The sequence below is a fragment of the Heterodontus francisci genome, chromosome 27 (genome assembly GCF_036365525.1).
Source record: "Heterodontus francisci isolate sHetFra1 chromosome 27, sHetFra1.hap1, whole genome shotgun sequence".
Lineage (NCBI taxonomy): Eukaryota > Metazoa > Chordata > Chondrichthyes > Heterodontiformes > Heterodontidae > Heterodontus > Heterodontus francisci.
Window position 1 is genome coordinate 28092879 of NC_090397.1, and position 24125 is coordinate 28117003.

Here is a 24125-nt window from a genome sequence, read left to right on the forward strand (position 1 = left end):
CTGTCCTTTTGACACTTCAGCAGCACTTAAAAAACATTCAGCAAGAATTTGGTCTCTTCCTCCAGAAGGTAAAACATACACCGAATGACAACCAGAAAACTTGTCAGTTTTTCTGCCCACCCAGAAGTCCTCTGTTGCTACTGGGCTTGTCCAATCAAAGGAGCGCTTGTGACTTTTCTGCCCCTGTTGTCAGGGCTTCTGCTCTAAGCCTAGCCTGAGCCACGTGACCAACAGCAACACTGTTGCCAATCTTGCTTTCTCAGTCCTCTTGACTAAAAAAATTGATGCAACATTTATTTAGCTTAATTATAAATTCCTTTTTAAATAATTATTTTTAACAAAACAGACTCACTTTCACAACAATATATACTCTTTCTAAACTTCTCATAAATTTGAACATCTCTATTAAATACGAACATACAAACATATGAATTAGAAGCAGGAGTAGGCCACTCAGCCCTTTGAGCCTGTTCCGACATTCAATAAGTTTACGTCTGAACTGATTACTCCACATTTCCGCCTACCTTCGATAACCTTTCACCCCCTTGCTTATCAAGATAAATCTCCCTCTAACCTTCTCTGGTACAAGAAGAACATTCCCGGCTTCCCTCGTCTCTCCATCTATTTTTACAATTCATCTATATGGTTAAAAGTTATATGTATTACTGTGTTGATGGGTACTTATAGCAGCTGATATATGATGGGCAATGATCTCCTCCAGTTACAATAACCTTCAAATAGTTAGAGCCCTGTATTCTAATAATCTGGATAAACAGGTAGAGGCTGCCCTGTATTGGAATTGTCAGAGGATGACAGACAAGAGCCTTCCAAATAGCATAGTGACCCTCGTTTGGAAAAATGTCTGTCCCACTGTATAGAATACCTAGTGTGATATTTCTAGGAATATGCAGACAAGTCAAGGTGCACAGAAAGTAACTTGAAATGTTAAAGCTGGAAGTGGTGTGGATCAGTCCTGGTAGCTGCGCAATGAAGACATTATTTTAAAAGAACTGTGTAGATTCTGTTTTTCTTCTTCACAACCCTTGAATCGACCCCCTAATATTATCAACAACAACAACTTATATTTATGGAGCACCTTTAACATAATCAAATGTCCCAAGGTGCTTCACAGGAGCATTATCAAACAAAGTATGAAACCAAGCCAGATAAGGAGATGTTAGGTCAAATGACCAAAAGCTTGGTCAAAGAGGTCGGTTTTAAGTGGTGTCTTAAAGGAATCAAGTGAGGCAGAGGCGCAAAGAGGTGTAGGGAGGGTATTCCAGAGCTCAGGGCCTAGGCAACTGAAGGCGTGGCCACCTATCCCGGAGCGATTAAAATCAGGCATGCATTAGAGGCCAGAATTAGAGGTGCACAGATATCTCGGAGGGCTGTGGGGCTGGAGGAGATGACAGAAATAGGGAGGGGGTGAGGCCATAAAGAGATTTGAAAGCAAGGATGAGAATTTTTAAATTAAGACACTGCTTGACCAGGAGCTAATGTAGGTCAGCGAGCACAAGGGTGTTAGGGGAACAGGACTTAGTGTGAGTTAGGACACAGGCAGCAGAGTTTTGGATGACCTCATGTTTATAAATGTTAAAATGTGGGAGACCAGCCAGGAACCTATTGGAATAGAGTTGACTAGAGGTAACGAAAACATGAATGAGGATTTCAGCTGCAAACGAGCTGAGACAGGGGTGAAGTCGGGTGATTTTACAAAGTTAGAAATAAGCAGCCTTAGTACTGGCACTGATTGTTGTCAGCGTACATGTGAAAACTAAGGCTGTGCTTTCAGATGATGTTGCCGAGGGGCAGCATGTAAATGAAAAATAGCAGGGGGCCAAGGACAGATCCTTGGGGAACACCAGAGGTAACAATGCAGGAGGAGGAAGAGAAACTATTGCAAGTGATTCTCTGGTTATGAATAGATAAATAAGAATGGAACCAGGTGAGAGTAGATCCACCCAACTGGACGACAGTGGAGACGTGTTGGAGGAGGACGGTGTGGTCAACTGTATTAAAGTCTGCAGGCAGGCATCAAGTACAAGTGATAGAAATGTAATTAATTCTTAAAACAAATACTTCACTTTTGCTGTGTGACTCAGTTTATTGAAAGTTTTTACTGTTTGCAGCGATAACACAGAGATGTTCTTTGGAATGAATTGGAAGGAATGGAGATCAAAAGTTAGTTGTGGTAAGAAAAGTAAATTTATTGAAATCCGTAGCTCTACTCTTGAATGAACCTGAGATTTACATGACTGTGTAACCTATATTTCAGTAAGTCCTGATTGCCCTGAAAATCAGTTCTACAAGGAATGTGGTGCTATGTGTGTCCCATCCTGCTCTGACCCAGAAACACAACAACAATGTGATCAGTGCGTGAATGCCTGCGAATGTCCAGAAGGTAATTATATAAGAGAGACATTCAGTCATTCGTTTGGTGGTACTCTCAAGAGTCAGGTGCGGTGCTGAGGTTGTGTTGCTTTATTTGAGGTGCTGTCTTTTGATTTATCTGTGACCAAATTGTCCATTCCGGTGGGTGTTGAAGTTTGGTAGAAGGACATCACCCCCAAAAACAGATTAAGCTGTTGCTGTTATTGTTTTTGTGCAAAATATGAACCGTATTTGATTAAATAAAAACATACTTCAAAATATAGCCCCCACCGCTTACAACCTGGTGTCAATTTGACTTGCCTGTTGGACACAGTTGAAGCTGTAACCAAGGAAACCTGTGGAAATTGATAGGTTAGATAGGAAAAGCTCGGAAGAGGAGGATATAATCTGTGATTACAAACTAAACTAGCTCAATGAAATGTCCAACGCCAGGATTGGGGCCGGGGCCAGAGTCAGGGCCCTGAATCCAGGTTTTTATTTTATGCAATTTAAATTTAACAGGAGCATTATTGTAAACCAACTTGTTGGAATCTGTATATCTTGGCACTATGAAGAGATCTGTTTGTAAACTTGATAAATTGTGTACTCATTCAATTTTGGCCTTTGCTGTAACAACACTAGGACAATAGTGCCACAACAAGTTGTCATCTTAAATGAAAGCCTTTTTCTTTGCCTTTATTATGGGGAGATGAATTGAGTCATTTATGTTATTGTGCTTCAGACACTGTCCTTGATGACATTAGAGGCACAGGCAGGTGCATCAGCAAAACAGCATGTCCTTGTGAATACAGTGGAATGATTTATACACCTGGACAAATAAGACACACATCCTGTCATTCATGGTAATTATATTAATTCAGATCACACCTTTGAACAACACAGTTGTCAAACCTTTGACATAAATATTACATTATTTAGTTGCCTGCCTAATGATTGCATTTTCTTGCTAGTGTTTGTCAGAGTGGAATGTGGGAATGCTCGGATATCAGCTGCCCTGGAAGATGTAAAATTGAAGAAGGAACACATTTTACAACATTCGATAACAAATATTACACATTGAAAGGAGATTGCTCTTACTATGCTGTTGTTGTACGTATGGTTTTATTAAATTTAATACTGGGAAGAGAATGAAAATAAATTGAGAGTGTGAAATGGCCAAAATTGGATTTATTTGCAAATATTGTATTTTGTCCAATTTGGATCATGTTGGGTACAGCTTGGCACATCCTTTAAACAACAAAAAGGAGATAAAATTGGAACTTCTGCTCGTTTAGTGCATTTTGGCAGCATATATCACAAACTTGCACACCTCCTGTCCATTCATTTTAATGGTTAGAAAAATCACAAGTTAGGGGTACACAATTTTATGATTAATCTGCAAAATTCCCAGCAAGTGCCAGGGACCCAGAAACAGAAAATGAAGCCAAAAGTGTGCACATATTTTCAGACATAAATAAGTTGCAGAATGTAGTATAAGGATATAAAGGGTTAATACCAAAGACAGTGAGAGAGACCCCTCCCACTGTACGTGCAATGGACAGTTGCATGAGATAGGCTGACGAAGAAGAACATAAGAACTAGGAGCAGGAGTAGGCAATTCAGCCCTTCGAGCCTGCTCTACCATTCAATATGATCATGGCTGATCTCATCTCAGCCTCAACTCCACTTTCCTGCCTGTTCTCCATAACCCTTCAACCCATTACTAATTAAAATCTGTCTATCTCTCCTTAAATTTACTCAATGTCCCGGCATCCACCGCACTCTGGGGTAATGAATTCCACAGACTCATGACTCTTTGAGAGAAGTAATTTCTCCTCATCTCTGTTTTAAATCTGCTACCCCTTATCCTAAAGCTATGACCTCTTGTTCTAGATTGCCCCACAGAGGAAACATACTCTCTACGTCTACTTTGTCAATCCCCTTATTCATCTGATATACCTCAATTAGATCTCCTCTCATTCTTCTCAACTCTAGAGAGTAAAGGCCTAAACTGTTCAATCTCTCTTCATAAGACAAGCCCCTCATCTCTGGAATCAATCTAGTGAACCTCCTCTGAATTGCCTCCAATGCAACTACATCCCTCCTCAAGTAAGGGCACCAAAACTGTACGTAATACTCCAGGTGCTGTGTCACTAATGCCTTGTACAGTTGCAGCACCACCCCTACTTTTATACTCTACTCCTTTAGCAATAAATGCCAAAATTCCATTTGCCTTCTTTATTACCTGCTGCATCTGCATACTAGTTTTCTGCGATTCATGCACGAGGATACCCAGATCCCTCTGCACTGAAGCACTCTGAAGTTTCTCTACATTTAGATAATAGTTTGCCTTTCTATTCTTCCAACCAAAATGGATAACCTCACACTTATCCACGTTAACTCCATCTGACAAATTTTGGCCCATTTTCCTAGCCTATCCATATCCATTTGTAAATTTCTTATTTCTTTATTGCAACTTACTATCCCACCTATTTTAGTGTCATCTGCAAATTTGGCTATAGTACCTTCTATCCCTGCATCCAAGTCATTAATATAAATTGTAAATAGTTGGGGCCCGAGGACCGAACCCTGTGGCATCCCACTAGTTACATCTTGCCAACCAGAAAAGGACCCATTTATCCCAACTTTCAGGTTTCTGTTGGTTATCCAATTCTCTATCCAAGCTAATAAATTGCCCCTAACCCCATATGATCTTACGTTGTGTATTAATCTTTTGTGTGGCACCTTATCAAATGCTTTCTGGAAGTCCAGATATACTATATCTACAGGATCCCCATTATCCACATTACTTGTTACATCTTCGAAGAACACTAGCAAATTAGTCAAACATGATTTACCCTTCATAAAACCATGCTGATTCTGATGGATTGCATTTTGACTTTCTAAATGTCCTGTTATTACTTTCTTAATAATAGATTCTAACAATTTCCCAATGACAGATGTTAAACTAACTGGTCTATAGTTTCCTACTTTCTGCCTCCCTACCTTTTTGAATAAGGGCATTATATTAGCATTTTTCCAATCCACTGGAACCTTTCCCACATCCAGGGAATTTTGGAATATTATAACCAATGGATCCACTATCTCCGCTGCCACTACCTAGGATGTAGGCCATCTGGCCCTGGGGACTTGTCTGCCTTCAATCCCAATAGGTTGCTCAGTACTTTTTCCCTAGTGATGATGATTGTTCTAAGTTCCTCCCTTTCTATAACCTCTGCATTACCTGTTACTATTGGGATGTTACTAATGTCCTCCACCGTGAAAACTAAGGCAAAATACTGATTTAATGTCTCGGCCATTTCTGTGTTCCTCACAATTAACTCCCCAGTCTCATTCTCCAAGGGACCAACATTCACTTTAGCTACTCTCTTCCCTTTTATATACTTATAGAAGCTTTTGCTATCCAAGGTATAGCAGCATGAAGGATGCTAGCTTAGGTGGCTTGCAGAGAGTGTGTATAGTAACTGTAAATAATAAAGAGTTGTCACTTAACCTTTACCAGAGTCTAAGACTTCCTCTAGAATGCCCTACAATGCTAGTATTACAAATGCAACTAAATCCCATATGATAGCAGGGGTGAAAGCAACCAACAGAATTTAAAGATCTCCTTGCCTTTGGAAGAAACACCAGGTGAACAGAGAAATTTAAAGATAAATACTGGACCAGCACAGGAAGAAAACTACTTACTTGTGGAAGAGTCTGTGAGGAGCTCCGCAGCTGTGGTGAGTCAGAGCACAGAAATACAGGCTGCAACACAGAAGCATGGTGGCCTGCAAGTAGAATCCAGTGATCAGGTGAGTTACAATACCAGTGGTCCAGGAATGCTTTAAAAGCCTTTGAAAAGTTTGCAGTAATTTTCTTAAGGCATCATGCTTGGGAAAAAATTGGGGGAAAACCCAATCCTTCACTGGGGCTGAACACGAGGGCAAAGAGTGGGAAACCCCCGAAAACCATGGAAACTCCTGAAAAGCACAGAAACCCCCAAAAACTGTAGGGACACCTCCATTAAGGCAAGCGAGCCTGAAAAAAAAGTGACTTTCTCAAAGCAGAAAACCCTAAAAAAACTCTCAAACATCTGGGACAGCTCCATTAAGGCAAAAAAGCCTGAAAAAAACAAAGTGAATTTCTTAAAGAAAGGGAAACACTCTTAAAAGGTCTACTAAGGAAGCAAAATGGATCCAAAATTGGGAATGCCTGAGAACTTCCAAAATCAAGAGGGACCCAATCAGATTCAAAATTGGCTATCATGGAGAACAAGGTTCCTAAGATTTAGAATCGCTTTGCAACTCCATACAAAAATCTGAAATGGAACAAGTGAACACATTTTTATATTCAGTAGGGGCCACTGCGGACAATGTATTTGCCCAACAAGGGATCAATGAGGCTACCGATAAATTCGAAGACGTACGCCGAGCCTTTGATACATATTTTAATCTCCATACCAATAAAATCTTGGAAACAGCCAAACTTAATAAGTGGGCACAGCTGATTGGCAATACTGTAGATGCCTATATTAAAAATGATCTATATAGATTGGCATAAGGTTGCAAATATGGCGAATTAACGGCAAAATTAATCTGAGGCAGGATCGTCATCAGCATAGCGGATGAATCCTTGTCAGACCTATTGCAATCCAAGGAAGACCTTACACTGGAAAAAGCCATTCAAATGGTAAGACAGGCTGAAGTTTGCAAACAGAATAGGGACATCCTACAAGCAGAAGACAAGTTGTGGATGAGAAGGAGTCCAATACCTGTCAAACTGGTTAAGCCAAAGCCAGGGAAACACTTTGAGGAACAGAAAAAAATATACAGATGAGAAGGCACATGACATAGGAAAAGCTTGCTAACGTTGTGGAGCCAAGAAGACCCATAGACGAGAACATTGCCCAGCAAGTAAAGTTCAGTGTTTTAAGTACGGAAAAACTGGACACTACAGGAAGATGTGCCACAGCAAAATGTCTTTGCTTAAGGTACAAAGCAGAAGACCTTCAAGCAAACCAAGTACAGCAATAACAACAAGAGAAAGAACCAGGAGAGTTATTGGGAGAAATTAATAATCCAGACCAAGATTTCTGGACAGCAGACATCTATGTGAATGGTCATCTCATGGATATTAAGCTGACACAGCAGCTAGCATCACGGCATTGTCTGACCAAGAGCCTTGGGTGTAGAGACGTTATTTATCAGTTGCAGGTATACAGTTGCATGGTCCAAGCGGGACACAACTGTGAGTAAAAGGCAAATTCCAAGCAACTCTTCAGCATAAAGGAAGACAACTGGAGAGACCTTATCCATCTTACACAATCAAGAATTTTCTTTACTGAGCAGGAATGCATGCTTACAACTGCATTTGATTAAAAAGGTAGCCGAAGTCAAGAAAACAAAGGTAAACAATTCCTTCCAGTTGTCAACCAATGCGCTGTCGAGGGCAACCGTAGATCATCCATCACAGGAAGATGTGACTTTCGTATGGGACATAGAGTAATACTCGCAACACATAGCACAAAATTGGCCATCTAGCACACAGAAGTTGTGAGAAATATGACAAGCTCTGAAGAATGATGAAGAGTGCATTCACATTAGATAATATTGTACACAAGGGTGGCCACAAGAAAGTCCAGGAGGGAGAACAATGAAGACGTTCCATGAGTATTGGAAATACTTTACCATAACTGATGGCTATTGGATATAAAGAAGTGCAGAGCGAGCACACAAACTTCATTATGGTGGCCTGGGATATCTTAGGATATTGAGGCCATGATCAACAATTGTCAAACATGTGTGATACAGGGGCCAGAACAGTGCGAACCATTGTTGACTACCCAATTTCCAACTAGAGCTTGGCAAAGGCTAGGCATGGATTTATTTATGTTTGGTGGGAAGTCATATATCATTATCGACTACTTTTCCAGGTGGATAGAAGTCCAATGATTACATTCTACGACCACCGAGGTAGTTATCAAAATCCGTTTGGATTTCTTCGCGACACGTGGGATTCCGGATGAAATATTATCAGACAACGGACCACAGCTCGCAAACGAACGTTTTACCGTGTTTGCCGTGGAGCTAGGCTTTCAACATCTTATGAGCTCACCAAAGTATCCACAGTCCAATGGCGAGGCAGAACAATGTGTGAGAATCATCAAATCTTTACTCAACAAAAATAAAGATCTTCCTATCTCACTCCTAGTTTATCGTTCAACGCCACTGCTGTGCGGATTATCGCCAGCAGAATTACTAATGGAAAGGAAGTTAAAAACACAGCTTCCAGTATTGTCTCAACAATTAATGCCTGGATTGAAGACTTAAGACTATGAGAATGTTTGAGAAACAGAAAACCCCTGCAGAAGGAAACAAACTTGGAATTACAATCGGAGATTTCACGCGAAAAGCTTACCCAAATCAAACAATAGTGAAAAAGTTTGGATACGTGACCTGGAGTGAGAAGGTAAAGGAATATTTAAACATGAGGACTATCAGCAATCTTATGTTATACGAACGAATGAAGGGAACATAGGAAGGAATCAGAGGAATATAATTCCTATTCTGCAAAAGCAACAGCCAGTAATCCATCTGCAAGATCCAGATGAAGATGAACAAACCCAAACCAAACGAAATACTACAACCCATAGAAACGAAAAACCAAGTCAGCAACCCAGACTTCCAATGAAGACTACTGATCGTCCCAGACAGATTACAACAGATCAGGGAAGAGTTGTCAAACCTCCGATGAGACTGAATCAGTAAAGTCAGAGATTTGGGGGGGGGAGAGAGAGAAGTAGAGAAGTCATAAATGTATATATGTTTGGAAAAATGTTAGATAAAGACTTGGGGGTGGGGGAGATGTAGGATAAGGATGCAAAGGGTTGGTACCAAAGACAGTGAGAGACACCTCCCACTGTATGAGCGATGATGTAACAGTCACATGATATAGGCTTGAGCAGAAGAAGTTGTGTCAGCATGAAGGATGCTAGCTTAGGTGGCTTGCAGAGTGTGTATAATTATTGTAAATAATAGAGTTGTTAGTTACCCCTTAGTGGAATCTAAGACTTTCTCTAGAACGTCCTACAATGCCACTAATACAAAATCCAACTAAATCCAACAGGGAAAACCTCTTTGGGAGAAAAAAACCAAGGAGAATCCAAAAGTAGGTTATAAATATATGACAATCACTAATAAATCTAGTAAGAAATTCAGGAGAAACTTCTTTACCCAGAGAACGTGTTGCCACATGGATTAGTTGAGGTGAATAGCATAGATACATTTAAGAGGAAGCTAGTTAAGTACATGAGGGAGAAAGAAGTAAGAGCTATACTGATGGGTGTGATAATGTAGGATGGGAGTAGGCTCAAATGGAACACAAACACTGGCATAGACCAGTTAGGTCCAATGGACTATTTCCTGGTTGTAAATTCTATTTAATTAATATTTTGACTAAATCTAAAATGTACAATTGTCCCTATGCTAATGATTGTAGTTCTGCACCACATCTTATAAATCTGAGGGATGAGATTTAGGGAAGATTATTAAGGTATAGGTTTATATCAATTTGACTGAGCTACTGGAATTCAGGTTAGTTCAGATTTGAATTTCAATTAAGTGCTAATTCTTACATGTTTATTTGACAGAATTCAGACTCTCGTATTTTGCAACTTTTTATCCACAGACAAAAACATGGACTATAAAGATTGAGTTGCGGCCTTGTCAAATTGCATTTAAACAGACGTGTTTACAGCGTGTGGTGTTCACCAACAATCAGGTGAGAATTTGTAATGCTGTTTATTCATGCCCTTTTCTTTCAGTGGCATTTTTCAGTCAGAAATAATGCAAAGTTTTTTTTTTATCTCTTGTGTAGACTTGGTATGCATTCACTAATGATGGTAATGTTTATTCTGAAGGGAATAAAGTTGGTCTTCCCCTAGGAGGAGGTAACATAAATTATCTCATTCTATTTACTAAATTGTAATAAATAACAATGAAGTTAACCTGAATTATTTTTCTTTTTACAGGTGATATAACAATATTTCGACAGTCTTCAATGTTCCTTCAAGTAGCAACGAATTCAGGGATGAAAATGCAAGTACAAACATCCCCCATCATGCAGCTCTACATCTCATTGCCTGAGGATGCCCAGGGAAGCACAAAAGGTGATGTGTTTAATGCCTGAAAAATGCACTTAATTAACTACTTATCCAATGCATTAAACTAATCCCTTGAGAACATTGGGCTAATCTCCAGATTTATGCTATTCATATTTCCCTTGCATTTGTAGATTTATGTAGCATGAACATTTACAGTGGAAGTAATTCTGTCACATTATTCTCTCTCTCTCTCGTTTTGTTCTTAATGCTGTCAGGTGCCTGCCAGTTTTTTCATAATACAAATTTGGATTGACATGTGCAATGCATAAAACACACCAATTGACCATTCCTAAAGTGCAGTGCCATTAATATCCAGTGTTTTTGGCTTCTAGTGTGGCTGTATGGATGTAAAATATAATTTATTGTGGTGTATGCATTTTATGTAAAAGGACTTGCATTTTGTATACCACCTTTCATGACCTCAGGATGTCCCAAAGCACTTTACTTATTTTTAGGTATCGTCACTGTTGTAATGTAAGAAATATGGCAGCCAATTTACGCATAGCACTGTCCCACAAACAGCAACATGATCATGACCTGATAATTTTTTATTTTAAAGTAATGCTGGTTGAGGCATAAATATTGTTCAGGACAGCTCTTGTTCAAAATAGTGCCATGGGATCTTTTACATCCACCTGAGATGGCAGATGGAGCCTTGGTTTAACATCTCATCCTAAACGTGTCACCTCCAACAGTGCAGAACTCTTTCAGCACTGTCCTGAAATGTCATTTATGCGTTTAAGTCCCTGGAGTCAGACTTGAACCCACAAGCTCTCAGAAGTGAGAGTGCTAGCAACTGAGTCACAACTGACACTTGCAGTACAAATGGAGTGTGGTATGAATTAATGATACAATCACATTAGCATGGAAAAAAACAGATTTATACTTTCTTGTGATGGTGTATATTTTCTGTTTCACAGGACTATGTGGCACCTTCAATGACAATGCAAATGACGACTTCCTATCTGCACATAACATTGTGGAAGACGCACCTCTTACTTTTGCCAATTCCTGGGTAGCTGAAAATAATTGCCCTGAAACGACGATTCTTGTTCCATGTGTTAGTTCGGAAAATGGTAATATAAAAAGGACATCCCCTCTTAATTAGAACAGAAACTGTTTTAATCTGCTGTGTTGTAAAAAAAATCTTCTCAGCGGACTTAGCGTATTTCTCATCCTCTTTAAAGGAAAAAAATTCTACTGTCACAAATTGTTCCACTAGAGATCTGACCAAGTCACTAAAAGCTACCATGTAGGTGCAGCAAGCAATTAGGAAGGCAAATGATGTGTTGGCCTTCATCGCAAGGGGACTTGAGTACAGGAGTAAAGATGTCTTGCTGCAATTGTATAGAGCCTTGGTGAGACCGCACCTTAGTACTGTGTACAATTTTGGTCTCCTTAACTAAGGAAGGCTATACTTGTATAGAAGGTGTGCAACAGAGATTCACCAGACTAATCCCTGCGGTGGCGGGATTGTCTTATGAGGAGAAATAGAGGAAACTGAGCTTGTATTCTCTAGAGTTTTGAAGAATGAGAGGTGATCTCATTGAAACTTACAAAAGTCTTACAGGGCCTGACAGGGTAGTTGGGGATAGGATGTTTCCCCTGGCTGATGAATCCAGAACCTGGGGACACAGTCTTAAAATAAGGGATAGGCCATTTAAGACTGAGATGAGGAGGAATTTCCTCACTGAGATGAATTCTCTACCCAAGAGGGCTGTGAAAGTCAATCATTGAGCATGTTCAAGACAGAAATCAATAGATTTCTGAATACTAATAACATCAAGGGAAATGGAGATAGAATGGGAAAGTGGCATTGAGGTAGAAGATCAGCCATGATCTCATTGAATGGTGGAGCAGGCTTGACAGGCTGAATGGCCCACTCCTGCTCCTATGTTCCTAAGTAGTGACAAGCCAACCCAATGATTTCCTTTAAATGAATACGCCAGTCTTTAATATTCTCTTTACTTTGCTTCAATCACCATTTACACATTTTTTTCAGGCAAGTTATTTTTCTGTCATAAGTTAACTCAAAAGACAATCAACATTGTGTATATGTCTGGTTCACAGTATTTTGGTGCATCATTTTTGACAAATAATGTCACATAGAAATTGACTGGTCAAACACCATGTTTTTTGAAGGTGACGTTATCATTCATGAATTATTCCATGTCAGGAATTTCAAGACATGGCCTGAAGTTTTCTTAAACCACTTTGTCACAAAATCTGCAAATACTCTTGCAGAATTATTTCCAATGTCTGCAAATTAGTCAAATAAAATTTGTAAACTAAGTGTCAACTGATTCAATGTGACAAATTATTTTACAAAACAATCATATAAATAGGTTGATTGACGGTGTCTTTAAAATAATGTGCTTGTAGTTTTTTTCCCGACATCCGCCACGATATATTTTCCTCTGTTAACTGGTTTCCATGGATATATGAAAGGTTAGGTGAGAGTACTACAAATACCATAGTGGCGCAGTGGTTAGCATTGCAGTGTCATAGCTCCAGTGACCCGGGCTCAGTTCTGGGTGCTGCCTGTGCCGAGTTTGCAAGTTCTCCCTGTGACTGTGTGGGTTTCCACTGAGTGCTCTGGTTTCCTCCCACAGCTAAAGACTTGCAGGTTGATAGGTAAATTGGCCATTGTAAATTGCCCCTAGTATAGGTAGGAGGAAAAATGTGGGGATGTGGTAGGGAATATGGGATTAATGTAGGATTAGTATAAATGGGTGGTTGATGGTTGGCACAGACTCAGTGGGCTGAAGGGCCTGTTTCAGTGCTGTATCACTCTATGACTCAATTGCTTGGAAGTGCACAGAACAGCCACAGGGTGTTCCTCCATAGAGAAACAAATTTTCCCTTCACCCAGTACCTCCTCATCACAATGTCACTGGGATTAGGATTTCAGCAGAGTGAGAGAAGCTGTCTTGTCCCATCATTCTGCAACATTGCATATTGGTCTTCAAACTGGCTGCACTAGTTTCTCTTTAGTAACTGTATCTATCTGGATGCCAAAATTTGAGGAAAAAATCATGAGGAAAAGGGCCTGTGATTATAGCATGACAAGCTTACATTGGTAGTTTGCATAATAAATATGAGCATAGGAATTTATAAGATAAATGAGGATAGAATGTAAGACTTTAATGTGGGGAATGAATTAGGTCTGTGTGCCCTGATCTTATTATTTACTGACCTCTACCCTGATCACACCTAAAGAATATACTTGGGCCAGAATTATACACCAAACCAACAAGCCGGATGGTGGCGGGGGACGGTGGGGTGGCGTAAAATGGAACGGGAGGCTCCGGGAGGCCTTCCCAACCTGCTCCTGCCTCTACCCCACTTCACGCAGGGCGGGAGCCCAATGACAATGAAGGGAGGATAGAACTACAGTGTGGCAAGTTTACACGAGTGAATCCTATTAACAATATTAATGTTAGAATTTATAATGGGATAACAACTGACACAAAAGCATGACAAGAGGAAGCCAAGTTGTTCAGATAGGGAGCGCATGTTGACTAAAGTTGTTTTTTTACCATAGTAAAGACATAATTTAAGTTATTGCATTAATTACATTTGAGTTAGGTATTTAAATCATGTACTGATAAAAAAAACTAACTTGTTATTAAATTTGGTTTGCAGAACACTATGCCAAACAGCATTGCTCCTATTTAAAAGATCCAGCAGATGCTTTCTCCGTGTGTCACTCGACAGTGGATTACATGAAATATTATCAAGTAAGAATTCTGTGTATAAAACGCTAGTTAGGCCACAGCTGGAGTACTGTGTACAGTGCTGGGCACCACACTATAGGAAGGATGTGATTGCACTGGAGAGGGTGCAGAGGAGATTCACCAGCCTGGGCTGGAGCAGTTCAGCGATGAAGAGAGACTGGATAGGCTAGGGTTGTTTTCCTTAGAGCAGAGAAGGCTGAGGGGGGGGCATGATTGAGGTATATAAAATTATGAGGGCATCGCTGGGACAGATAGGAAGAAACTATTTCCCTTAGCGGAGGGGTCAGTAAGCAGGGGGCATAGATTTAAGGTAAGGGGCAGGAGATTTAGAGGGGATTTGAGGAAAAGAAATTTCACTCAGAGGGTGGTTGGAATCTGGAACACACTGCCTGAAGAGGTGGTAGAGGCAAGAACTCTCAAAACATTTAAGAAGTATTTCGATGAGCACTTGAAATGACATAGCATACAAGGCTACGGGCGAAGTGCGGGAATATGGGATTAGAATAGTTAGGTGTTTGATGGCCGGCACAGACACGATGGGCCAAAGGGCCAGTTTCTGTGCTGTATAACTCTATGACTGTGTAACAATGAAAGCCTTGAAAGCAATGTAAATTCAGAAGCTGTTAATAGATACATTAGCCATATGTATTTAATTCATAAAATGCCAGCAACTTTTAGATTAAAGGTGGCCTAATGCCTTTTAAATTAGTACAGTAGCACAGTAAAGAAATATTTCAATACATCACAAATAGCTAAAAGAAAAACACATAAACAATGTAAACTTAAGTCATGAGTTTAGCCATAGGAATATTCCATATGTTCCAGTACTAAACCAAAACTCATCAAAAACAAACAAGAATAGTTAACATTGTGTTAGTCTTCACTAATACACCCACCTTTTTCCTGTTAGAAACAATATACTCGCAATTCAACATTCAGACTAGTCCTGCAATGTTAAATACACAACCTAAAATAATTTTATTGAGATTTGTTGGTTTTAACTTTTTTTTTGCTATTTTCACCTCCACAACATCATCCTACTCCTCTACTGCCATGGCTCATCTGCTGCTGAAACTCTCATCCTTCAATTTGTTTACCTCTAGACTTGACTGTTCCAATGCAATCCTTGCTGGCCTCCCACATTTTACCCTCCATAAACTTGAGGTCATCCAAAACTCTGCTGCTTGTTTCCTTACTTGCACCAAGTCCTGTTCACAAATAATCCCTGTGTTCACTGACCTACATTGGTTCCCCATCACGTAATGCCTCAATTTTACAATTTTCCTCCTTATTTTCAAATCCGTCCATGGCCTTGCTCTTCCCTATCTCACTAATCTCCTCTAGCCCTACATTGTACCTTCAGCTGCCCAGGCTGTAAGGTCTGGAATTTCCTTCCTAAACTTCTCTCCCTTTCTACCTCTCTTTCTTCCTTTAAGACAGCCCTTAAAATGGACCTCTTTGATCAAGCTTTGGTCATTGACTGTAATATCTCCTTATTTGGCACAGTGACTTTTCTTTTGTCTCACAATGCCCAAGTGAAGTACCTTGGGATGTTTTATTACATTTAAGGTGCTATATAAATACTAGTTGTTGTTGTTGTTGTTGTTGTTTCTGCTGTATTGAAATAGTCTTATGTTTTACCCCATTTCTCATACCAACCATTTGGGTCAAACTTGGAGGCAGTAATGGAAGCAGAGGAGTGGGGAGCAAACAAAATGGCAGAGGGCGCCATTCCCAACATTGTCCAGGCCCCCTGCCATTTTGTCCAGGGCAGGGAAGACCAAGCACGGCCTTCCTACCCCAAACCAATTCAGGCCCTTAAGTGGCCAATTAATTGTGGCAGGGGGGTCACTCTTTTGGGGGCAACTGAGGACCTCCTAAGGCCCCCCCCCCCCACCAGTGACGATTGCCATCCCCCCCAACTCCCCAAGAAGACACTCCTGTATCCTGTCACCGGGACCTACCTGAATGGCCCCTGCAACCTCCACCACACTCACCTGTGCCAGGGTCTTCTGTAGTCTTTGGTGTGGCAAGGCCTCCTGCAGTACTCACAGTCGCCACTGCTCCCTGCGGTGCCTGCCTTCCAATTGGCCAGTAGATTTGAAGGTGGCTCATCCCTTAAAGGGACAGTGCCCTGGATGGCGAGCAGTTAATTGCCTGCCTGTCTGCCATCAAATAGCTTTGAGGGTCTGACGGAGGGCTGAGGTAGGGTCTCCTCCCTGCCTTTCGGCCTGCCGCTGGGACCCCCATCGCTAGAATAAAATCCAACCCTATGATTCATCTGAACCCAAGGCTATTTGGAACTACAGTCAAAACTCCTATACTAAATTCAAGAAAAATGTTTAAGATTATCAAAGAGACTAGACCTTTATTGAAGCAGTTTATGCTGGATTCAAATTCTGGTGAAGGTAGTTTATTTTAAAGTCGGAGGGTTTTTGTCATTAAGTTCTTTTCCTGAAGTAGGCAAGCTATAATAGCTAACTTTGTATTTGGGAGAGCATAATACCAATACTTCTTATCACCCTGAACAACATAACTTTTGCACATGAAAATGTATTTAATAATCTTACAAGAGAAAAGGGAGGAAAAAAGTAAGATTTAATATACAAAGTGCTTTTGTCTGGTTTGTAACAACCAAGAAAACATAAAAGAACTCATCGACATTGTACTTTATCACATTCTTGCGAAATTCCAAAGTGCTTTATAATCAGTTAATTAATCTAAGCACTAATAGGAAAGCTAATTGTACACATCCAGGCCCTACAAACAACAAATGAACAAAATATCAAATATCTGTAGCATATCTGTGACAGGACTTGGTGATGCAACACACTTGGCCGGAATTTTACGCCACCCCAGCGAGCCGGGTGGTGGTGGAGGGTGGCGTAAAATGGAGCGGGAAGCTCCGGGAGGCCTTCCCGACCTGCTCCCGCCTCCGCCCCACTTTACATAAGGCGGGGGGAGGGGGGGAGGGGAATGGGCAGCCTGTCACAGGCCAATCAAGGCCCTTAAGTTGCCAATTAACAGCCATTTAAGGGCCTTAACCTGCCTCCATGCAGATTTTATGCATGGCAAGCAGGCGTCCTGGAACTGGGATAGGAAGCCCGGTAAAAGCTGACGGCCGCTCAGTGCACCAGGGGTGGGCCCTGACAATCAGGCACAAGGTGCCCGACTGAGGGCTGCCCCCATTTTCCCAACCACTCCAGGACCAAGATGCCCCCCTTCCTGCCAAATGACCACCCTTGCCTTGCCAGGGCCTGACCAATTACCCCCAGCGAGGCAACCCAAACTTACCTGGACTCCTGGGTCCATGTTCTCGGCTGGGCTGCAGTCCCAGCAGTGGCCGCCGCTCCCAGCGGGTGGAAGTCCCGCCTTGGAACAATTAAAGCCCGGGGATCCGTAAAATGCGGGACAGATCCCCAGGCTAAGTGGAAGCGGGACTTTTACGTCAGTGGCCAGCTCCCGTCTGCCGAACGTAAAGTCCAACCCTGTGGCTTTCATACCGATATACCATGGATTCTCCGAGTCAAAGATAATGTATAAGTCCACCATCCCATGAATTTACAGCTATTTCAAGTTGCTGATACTAATTTAGGATTTATCCGTCAATCAGGCAATAATACTGAAAATAGTCCTTGCCAAAACTTCAAGTACACAAAATTCAAACAGGACAGACCATCAAATAGGAAGTATACAATGTCACACAAGAGCCTGTGTTTTCAGGGTTGAATTGCCAAGGTTTGGGGCTGCTTGTAGCTTTCAGAGCACAAATTGGACACCTCTTGTTTTAAAGCTTAAAACAACAGAAGTGGATGAACAAAATTCTGCTAAAGCTGTAAAGATGATGCCATTTCTACGTGCCGTCAGTGGTGTTATCATATTTCAGTGTGTTCTCGATGAAACAATTTAGAATGAACCTGAAATAGAAAGGTTAAGCTGCTGGAAAAAAAGTCCAAGTGAATTTTGAGTTTGGGATTTCCCCACAAGGATAATAGTACTTGGGGCAGCTAGCTACTGTAATTTAGAAATCCAGCAAAGTTGAAGATAAATCAGAGAGAGGTCCTACGGGGCCCGGAACAAAGAGCATGACAACCCTTATGGGGATTCATGACCTTAGGGAAACTGGCGAATTGAAGAAATAAAACATGACCAACTGAATGTGGGGTCTGTAGCTTTCAGATAGATAACTGGATGTCAGATAGGAAACACTGTAGATAAACAGTTAATAAAATGGGTCAGTATTAGTAGAGAATGCACTATCAAGTAGATGGTTAAAGCCATTGCTTTGGGGCTATAGTAGGGAGAATAGAGTTTAAATTCTCTTATTGAGGCTTTAATAGTGCTGGGGGCCCAGATAATAGAAATAATCAAATAAGATCTGAATAATCTTATTTGAGCATTTAAGCAAAAAATTTAAAATATTTTTAAAACACAAACATATCTCCTGCAACATTGTTTGCAGTGAGTCTGATGGTATGCTCCTTTATTGATATTAGTTTTATATTTGAGATTGCAGCAATTGATTGCTCTATTTATTTATTGACTATTGAGCAACTTATTACCGCAACAGCAAGCTGCCCTGATTTGTTTATTTAGCTGCCTTATTTATGCATTTAAATATGGATTGTGCATCAGTTGAACTATTTGTGATTTGTTAGACTAATTTCCTTAACTCCTTTTTTCCAGATGTGTGCAGCTGCTACCTGTGCCTGTGAGAACATCAATGATTGTCTGTGTGCAGCTTTGGGAGCCTATGTTCATGAGTGTGCTACTAATGGCATCATCATCAGAAACTGGAGAAGAGACATTTGCAGTGCGTTACAAAAATGCTTCTGTTTTTATAGAATTGTTCTTCAGTCTTAATGGTCTTAACCTTAATCTGACTACAGTAAAATATGTAGATGAACATAAAGATACTATTGTACATTCCCTCAAGTTTATTACATTTCTATAGCACCCGCCATGTACAAGGAGACTCAGTTAGCACTCAAAAGTCACAGGCTTTCTCAAAAGCATTTGGCCCTTGGAAAAAATGAAAACAATTAATGACGTGATTTGAATATTTTATTTGTAATATGATGTAATGGACAACCTCTGCAAAAAGGAACCATCCTCAATATGACTTTTAAAATTAAAATTATGTTTAAATTGTCAGCAAATGCAATTGCTGGATTTGAACCGAAGCCTACTTGACTCACCTGTGCGCCATTTTCAAATTATTTAGCGCAACCTTTATTGTGTCGCAGGTCTACATTGTGTAGAAGTAATAACTAGCACGCCTTGTTGATTATTCCTTTCAAAATTGATATTTAATATTGTCAAAGATTCACATGTCGTTAAAAAAGTAACAACATAAAAGTTTTGTGTTTGGAGAGACTTCAGTGGAGAACCCTAAAGAGCAATGGGATGGTGTGGCCTAAACAACCATAGCCTTGTAAAGTCAAACCTCATGGCATGCAAAATGCATTACTTCTTTTCAAAGATCATTAGTTTCTGATTGCTTGGTTATTATCTGTTTCTAGGTACTTTGTGCCGTAGTTCACTGGTTTTTGAGAATGACATGAGAACATGCAACCGCACCTGTAGATCACTATCAGAGAATGATTACACCTGTGCAGTTAAGGATGTTCCAGTTTATGGATGTGGCTGTCCTGAGGGAAAGTACATGGACGAAAGTGGAGACTGTGTGGATAGATCAGACTGCCCGTGTTATACTGAAAGGCGGCTTATAGAGAAAGGGCAAAGTATTAACCTACATGGCAGACTCTGGTAAGTATTTTCTAATAATTTGACAAAAATGGAAAATTAATTACATGCAAAACATATTGTAATTATTATTTTACACTCAGCATTTGCCAAGATGGAAAACTTAATTGCTTCCAAGTAACAGCAGGTCCCTTGCCTCCAGGTAACTAATGTTATAACCTCTACTAACAGTGCATAAATTGAGTTCCATACTAAAGTAACAAATGGCCATTTTCCAAGTTCTTTTTGAATGTTGTTTTCTTTAGCTTGCCCGAATGGGAAAGTATTCTTTGATTGTGCAAACGATGCTGCGCCTTCATCCGAATACCTGTGTGAGAGGACTTGTCGAACTCTAAATACACCATGTGTGAGTGTCTTTCACATTTCCATCAATTAACAAAACTCACTTGCATTTCAATTTGCAGAATAGTGAATTGGACAATTACACAAAATGAGTTTCATATTAAATTATTTAAGGTTGAGAGGAGTGTTGAAGAGAAATTTTTCACCCAGAGAGAAGTGGGAATCTGGAACTCATTGCTTGAAAGGGTGGTAGAAGCGGAAACCCTCATTGCATCTAAAAAATACTTGGATATGTGCTTGAAGTGCTGTAACCTACAGAGCTATGGACCAAGAGCTGGAAAGTGGGATTAGGCTAGATAGCTGTTTTTCAGCCAGCACAGACAGAAGGGCTGAATGGCTTCCTTCTGTGCTGTAAATTTTCTAAGTAAATACAAACACCTAAGACACCAATGTTAAAAAATATGGTTGTCATGCCATTTTGTCCTGATGTCCCATGAATTCTAGATTCATTAAAGAGGCTTAAGGTTCAAATCTATTGGAGCCAAGCATGATATGAGGCAAAGATTTAAGCCGATGGTAAAAATCGCATTAGTTGACAACCTCAGTGAAAACACTTTGAAGCAAACAGTAACATTTTAATCTTTTATAAAAGCAGATTCCATGTATCCCTGACTGTGTCTGTCCCCATGGTCTTGTGGAAGACGATGATGGAAACTGCATTGCCCGTGAAAACTGTCCTTGTTTATTTAGTGGTGAAGTTTACACGGATGGAAGAATAATCCAAAGGGATTGCAATAAATGGTAAGATTAAACAAACGTGATTAGAATTTCAATTATAGATTGAAAACCAGGTTGTTTTCTGTGTGGCACTAAACAACATCATCCACTGTGCTCTTCATTTGCAGCACATGCCAGGGAGGGTCATGGAACTGCACTAATAAAGCATGCCCAAAGACTTGTGAAGTTTACGGCGATGGTCATTACGTAACATTCGATGGGAAGAGATATGTCTATGATGGAAACTGTGAATATACTTTTGTTGAGGTGTGTATAGGTTCAAAATATTAATATCATTTGTAACTGCAGTCATGATTTTATATGCATCAATGCAAATACCATTGTGAACACCATCTAAATTAGTCCAGTTACTCTGGTGCTATATCATGCACTAATAGTGTAGGTGCAGAAATAAACTTGCAGTAAAATACAAAAATGCTTTCCTCAGGCATTAGACCGCAGAAAATAATTCATGGAATTTGTGGCCTGTTTCTACAAGACTCTACTGCATATGACGGGCTGGATTTTGGCAGGGTGTCAGTGGCCCCAATGATCATAGGAAATAGAAGCAGGAGTAGGCCAGTTGGTCAGTCGAGCCTGCTGTGCCATTCAAACAGATCATGGCTGATCATCTACCTCTAATGATGGGCTGGAAAGCCGGGGGCATCATCACCTTAGCCATATGGGAGAGTTCCAGCTGAACTCTATGCCAATCTAGCAGCTAATGAGCGGCCCCTGGGGCTCCCATCCCTTTTAAGGGATGATCGCCCACCTCCAAGAGCTGTCGGCCAATTGGAGGGCTGGCAGCTCCTCGATTCCAGCAGCGCCACCACAGGTATTGGCCCCTGTTGGAATTGCACCCAGCCGAGAGACACAACAATGTAAGGGGTGGGGCGGGGTTTGGTGAGGGCAGACATGGATAGGGCTCATTTAAATAGAGGGGGCAGTGCGGACGCCCCGATGACGTAGAGGGAGCAACCTCTACGTCCCCGGCAACGGCATCCGGCACCACTGCGCAGGCGCCAACGCCATCTTTAAAGGGCCTTAAGCCGGCTCAAATAAGTTTAATTTTTAAAGGGTATAAAATAAAATATTTTTAATACATTGAAAGATAAGTGATGGATGCCCTTCCCAAACCCCCAGTTGTCATTTCAGGCAATGAACTGACCATCAGTTGTTTGTTCCAATACCTGAACTTTCCCCCGCAACCTCCAATCTTTTGCCTTTCAACCCCTTCCCACCATCCCCACAATAAAAATGGATTCCCCCGTTCCTCCACCCCTCCCACCCTGTAAATGTTATTCCTCCCCCCTCCCCACCAGGTTCTCGCCCGGAATTCCATCCGGAGTTCTGAAGGTGGGCGGAACACTAACGTCGGCCGTAATATCAGAGTGGGACGGCTGCCGCCTGTAGGTAAGTTTATTTAAATAATTTACATGTTCATTTACATATGCTGATGAAGGGCCCACCGCCCAAGCAGCAGGGGGGGGGCGCGGGGAGGTGGCTGCACAGAGGTCCCGCTGCCACCGGTAATATGCGGCGGGCGCACTCGACATCGCGGGTCGAGACAGGCCACTTCCCACAGTATTTTACCAGCCCCTGCACTGTGACTGGTTGCTAACAACCAGTGAATCACTCTTGGCTCAGATATTTGCTTTATTGGCCCAAGTGACTCATCAGATATGCTTTTTCAAACACTGTTGATAAGTTTCCTTATAAAAGACCAACTACATTGTAAATATTGATTAATCAAAATGTTTGCATATCTGCTTTTCTAGTTTCAATCATTTGACTTGTATAACATTTTTAAGGTTGCCAAACAATATATATGTGTGGAGCGCACGTGGACGGATGGACTTTTATGGGGCCTGCAAGAGCAGGATAGGAGGTGGGGGTGCCCAAAAATCAGCACGGGCAAAAAACAGCCCAGTTACATCAGAGGTCATGTGTTTCTTGCTACATCAGAAGCCTGAAGGAAGAGGATGACTCGGTAATGTCTTTGCAGTCCGACATACTAAGGATCACCAAATCCTTTGATGCTGGGCTGTATGATGCGAAGCCCACAGACAGCAGAGCCTCCCAGTCCTTCCTGTTATCTATCACAGAGGTCTTAGATGACAGCATGAAGGAGAGACTGGACAAGCCGTTAACCCTGGACGAGCTGACAAAGGCTGTCGAGTCCTTCGAGACGAACAAAACTCCCGGAAGCGATGGCTTACTGGTTGAGTTGTATTCGGCCCTGTGGGACTGGGTCGGCCCGGACCTGCTGGAAGTATACAAGAGTATACTTCTGGCCGGCAGCATGTCAGAATCCATAAGGAAAGGCATCACCACCCTCATCTACAAGCGGAAGGGGGAAAGGGCAGAAATCAGAAATTAGCGGCCCATCTCACTGCTTAATGGTGACTACAAGATTCTGTCAAAAGCCATAACCAGTCGAGTCAAGTCTGCTCTGGAGTTGGTGATTCACCCTGACCAGACCTGTACTGTGCCTGGCAGGAAGACCTCTGATAGTCTCGCGCTACTCAGGGATACGATCGCCTATGTAGGGGACAGGAGGGTGGACACCTGCCTCATCAGCCTGGACCAGGAGAAGGCTTTTGACAGGATATTGCACACCTACATGATGGACGTGCTTTCCAAAATGGGGTTTGGGGAGGAATCTGCAATTGGATCAAACTGCTCTACACAAACATCAGTAGCGCAATGTCAATCAATGGGTGGGAATCGGAACGTTTCCCGATCCAATCAGGAGTCAGACAGGGCTGTCCTCTCTCCCCTGTCTTGTTTGTTTGCTGTATTGAACCCTTTGTTGAATCTATTAGGAAGGATGCGAGCATAAGAGGGGTGACAATCCGAGGCAGCGGAGGCACTCAGGTTAAAACCTCCCTGTACATGGATGACGTCGCCGTCTTCTGCTCAGATCCGCTGTCCGTTCGCAGACTGATGAGGCATCTGCGACCACTTCGAACTGGCCTCGGGAGCCAAAGTTAACCACGGCAAGAACAAGGCCATGTTCTTTGGGAACT

At 41.4% G+C, this 24125-nt stretch overlaps 1 protein-coding gene across 2 annotated transcripts in view; it reads left to right on the forward strand.

The window, feature by feature from the left end:
- The window catches only part of LOC137384715 (mucin-2-like), a 94182-nt gene that overhangs the window by 27328 nt on the left and 42729 nt on the right, over positions 1–24125 (forward strand). The window contains exons 8-22 of one of the 2 annotated variants that reach the window (XM_068059029.1): positions 2130–2191; positions 2276–2401; positions 3113–3233; positions 3342–3480; positions 10060–10152; positions 10249–10321; positions 10403–10540; positions 11455–11610; positions 14180–14274; positions 18958–19084; positions 19794–20040; positions 20121–20179; positions 20283–20383; positions 20972–21120; positions 21225–21363. In XM_068059029.1, the coding sequence (XP_067915130.1) occupies positions 2130–2191; positions 2276–2401; positions 3113–3233; positions 3342–3480; positions 10060–10152; positions 10249–10321; positions 10403–10540; positions 11455–11610; positions 14180–14274; positions 18958–19084; positions 19794–20040; positions 20121–20179; positions 20283–20383; positions 20972–21120; positions 21225–21363 (1825 nt within the window). The remainder of the gene's footprint in view (positions 1–2129; positions 2192–2275; positions 2402–3112; positions 3234–3341; positions 3481–10059; positions 10153–10248; positions 10322–10402; positions 10541–11454; positions 11611–14179; positions 14275–18957; positions 19085–19793; positions 20041–20120; positions 20180–20282; positions 20384–20971; positions 21121–21224; positions 21364–24125) is intronic. The other variant, XM_068059030.1, reaches the window with a different exon arrangement.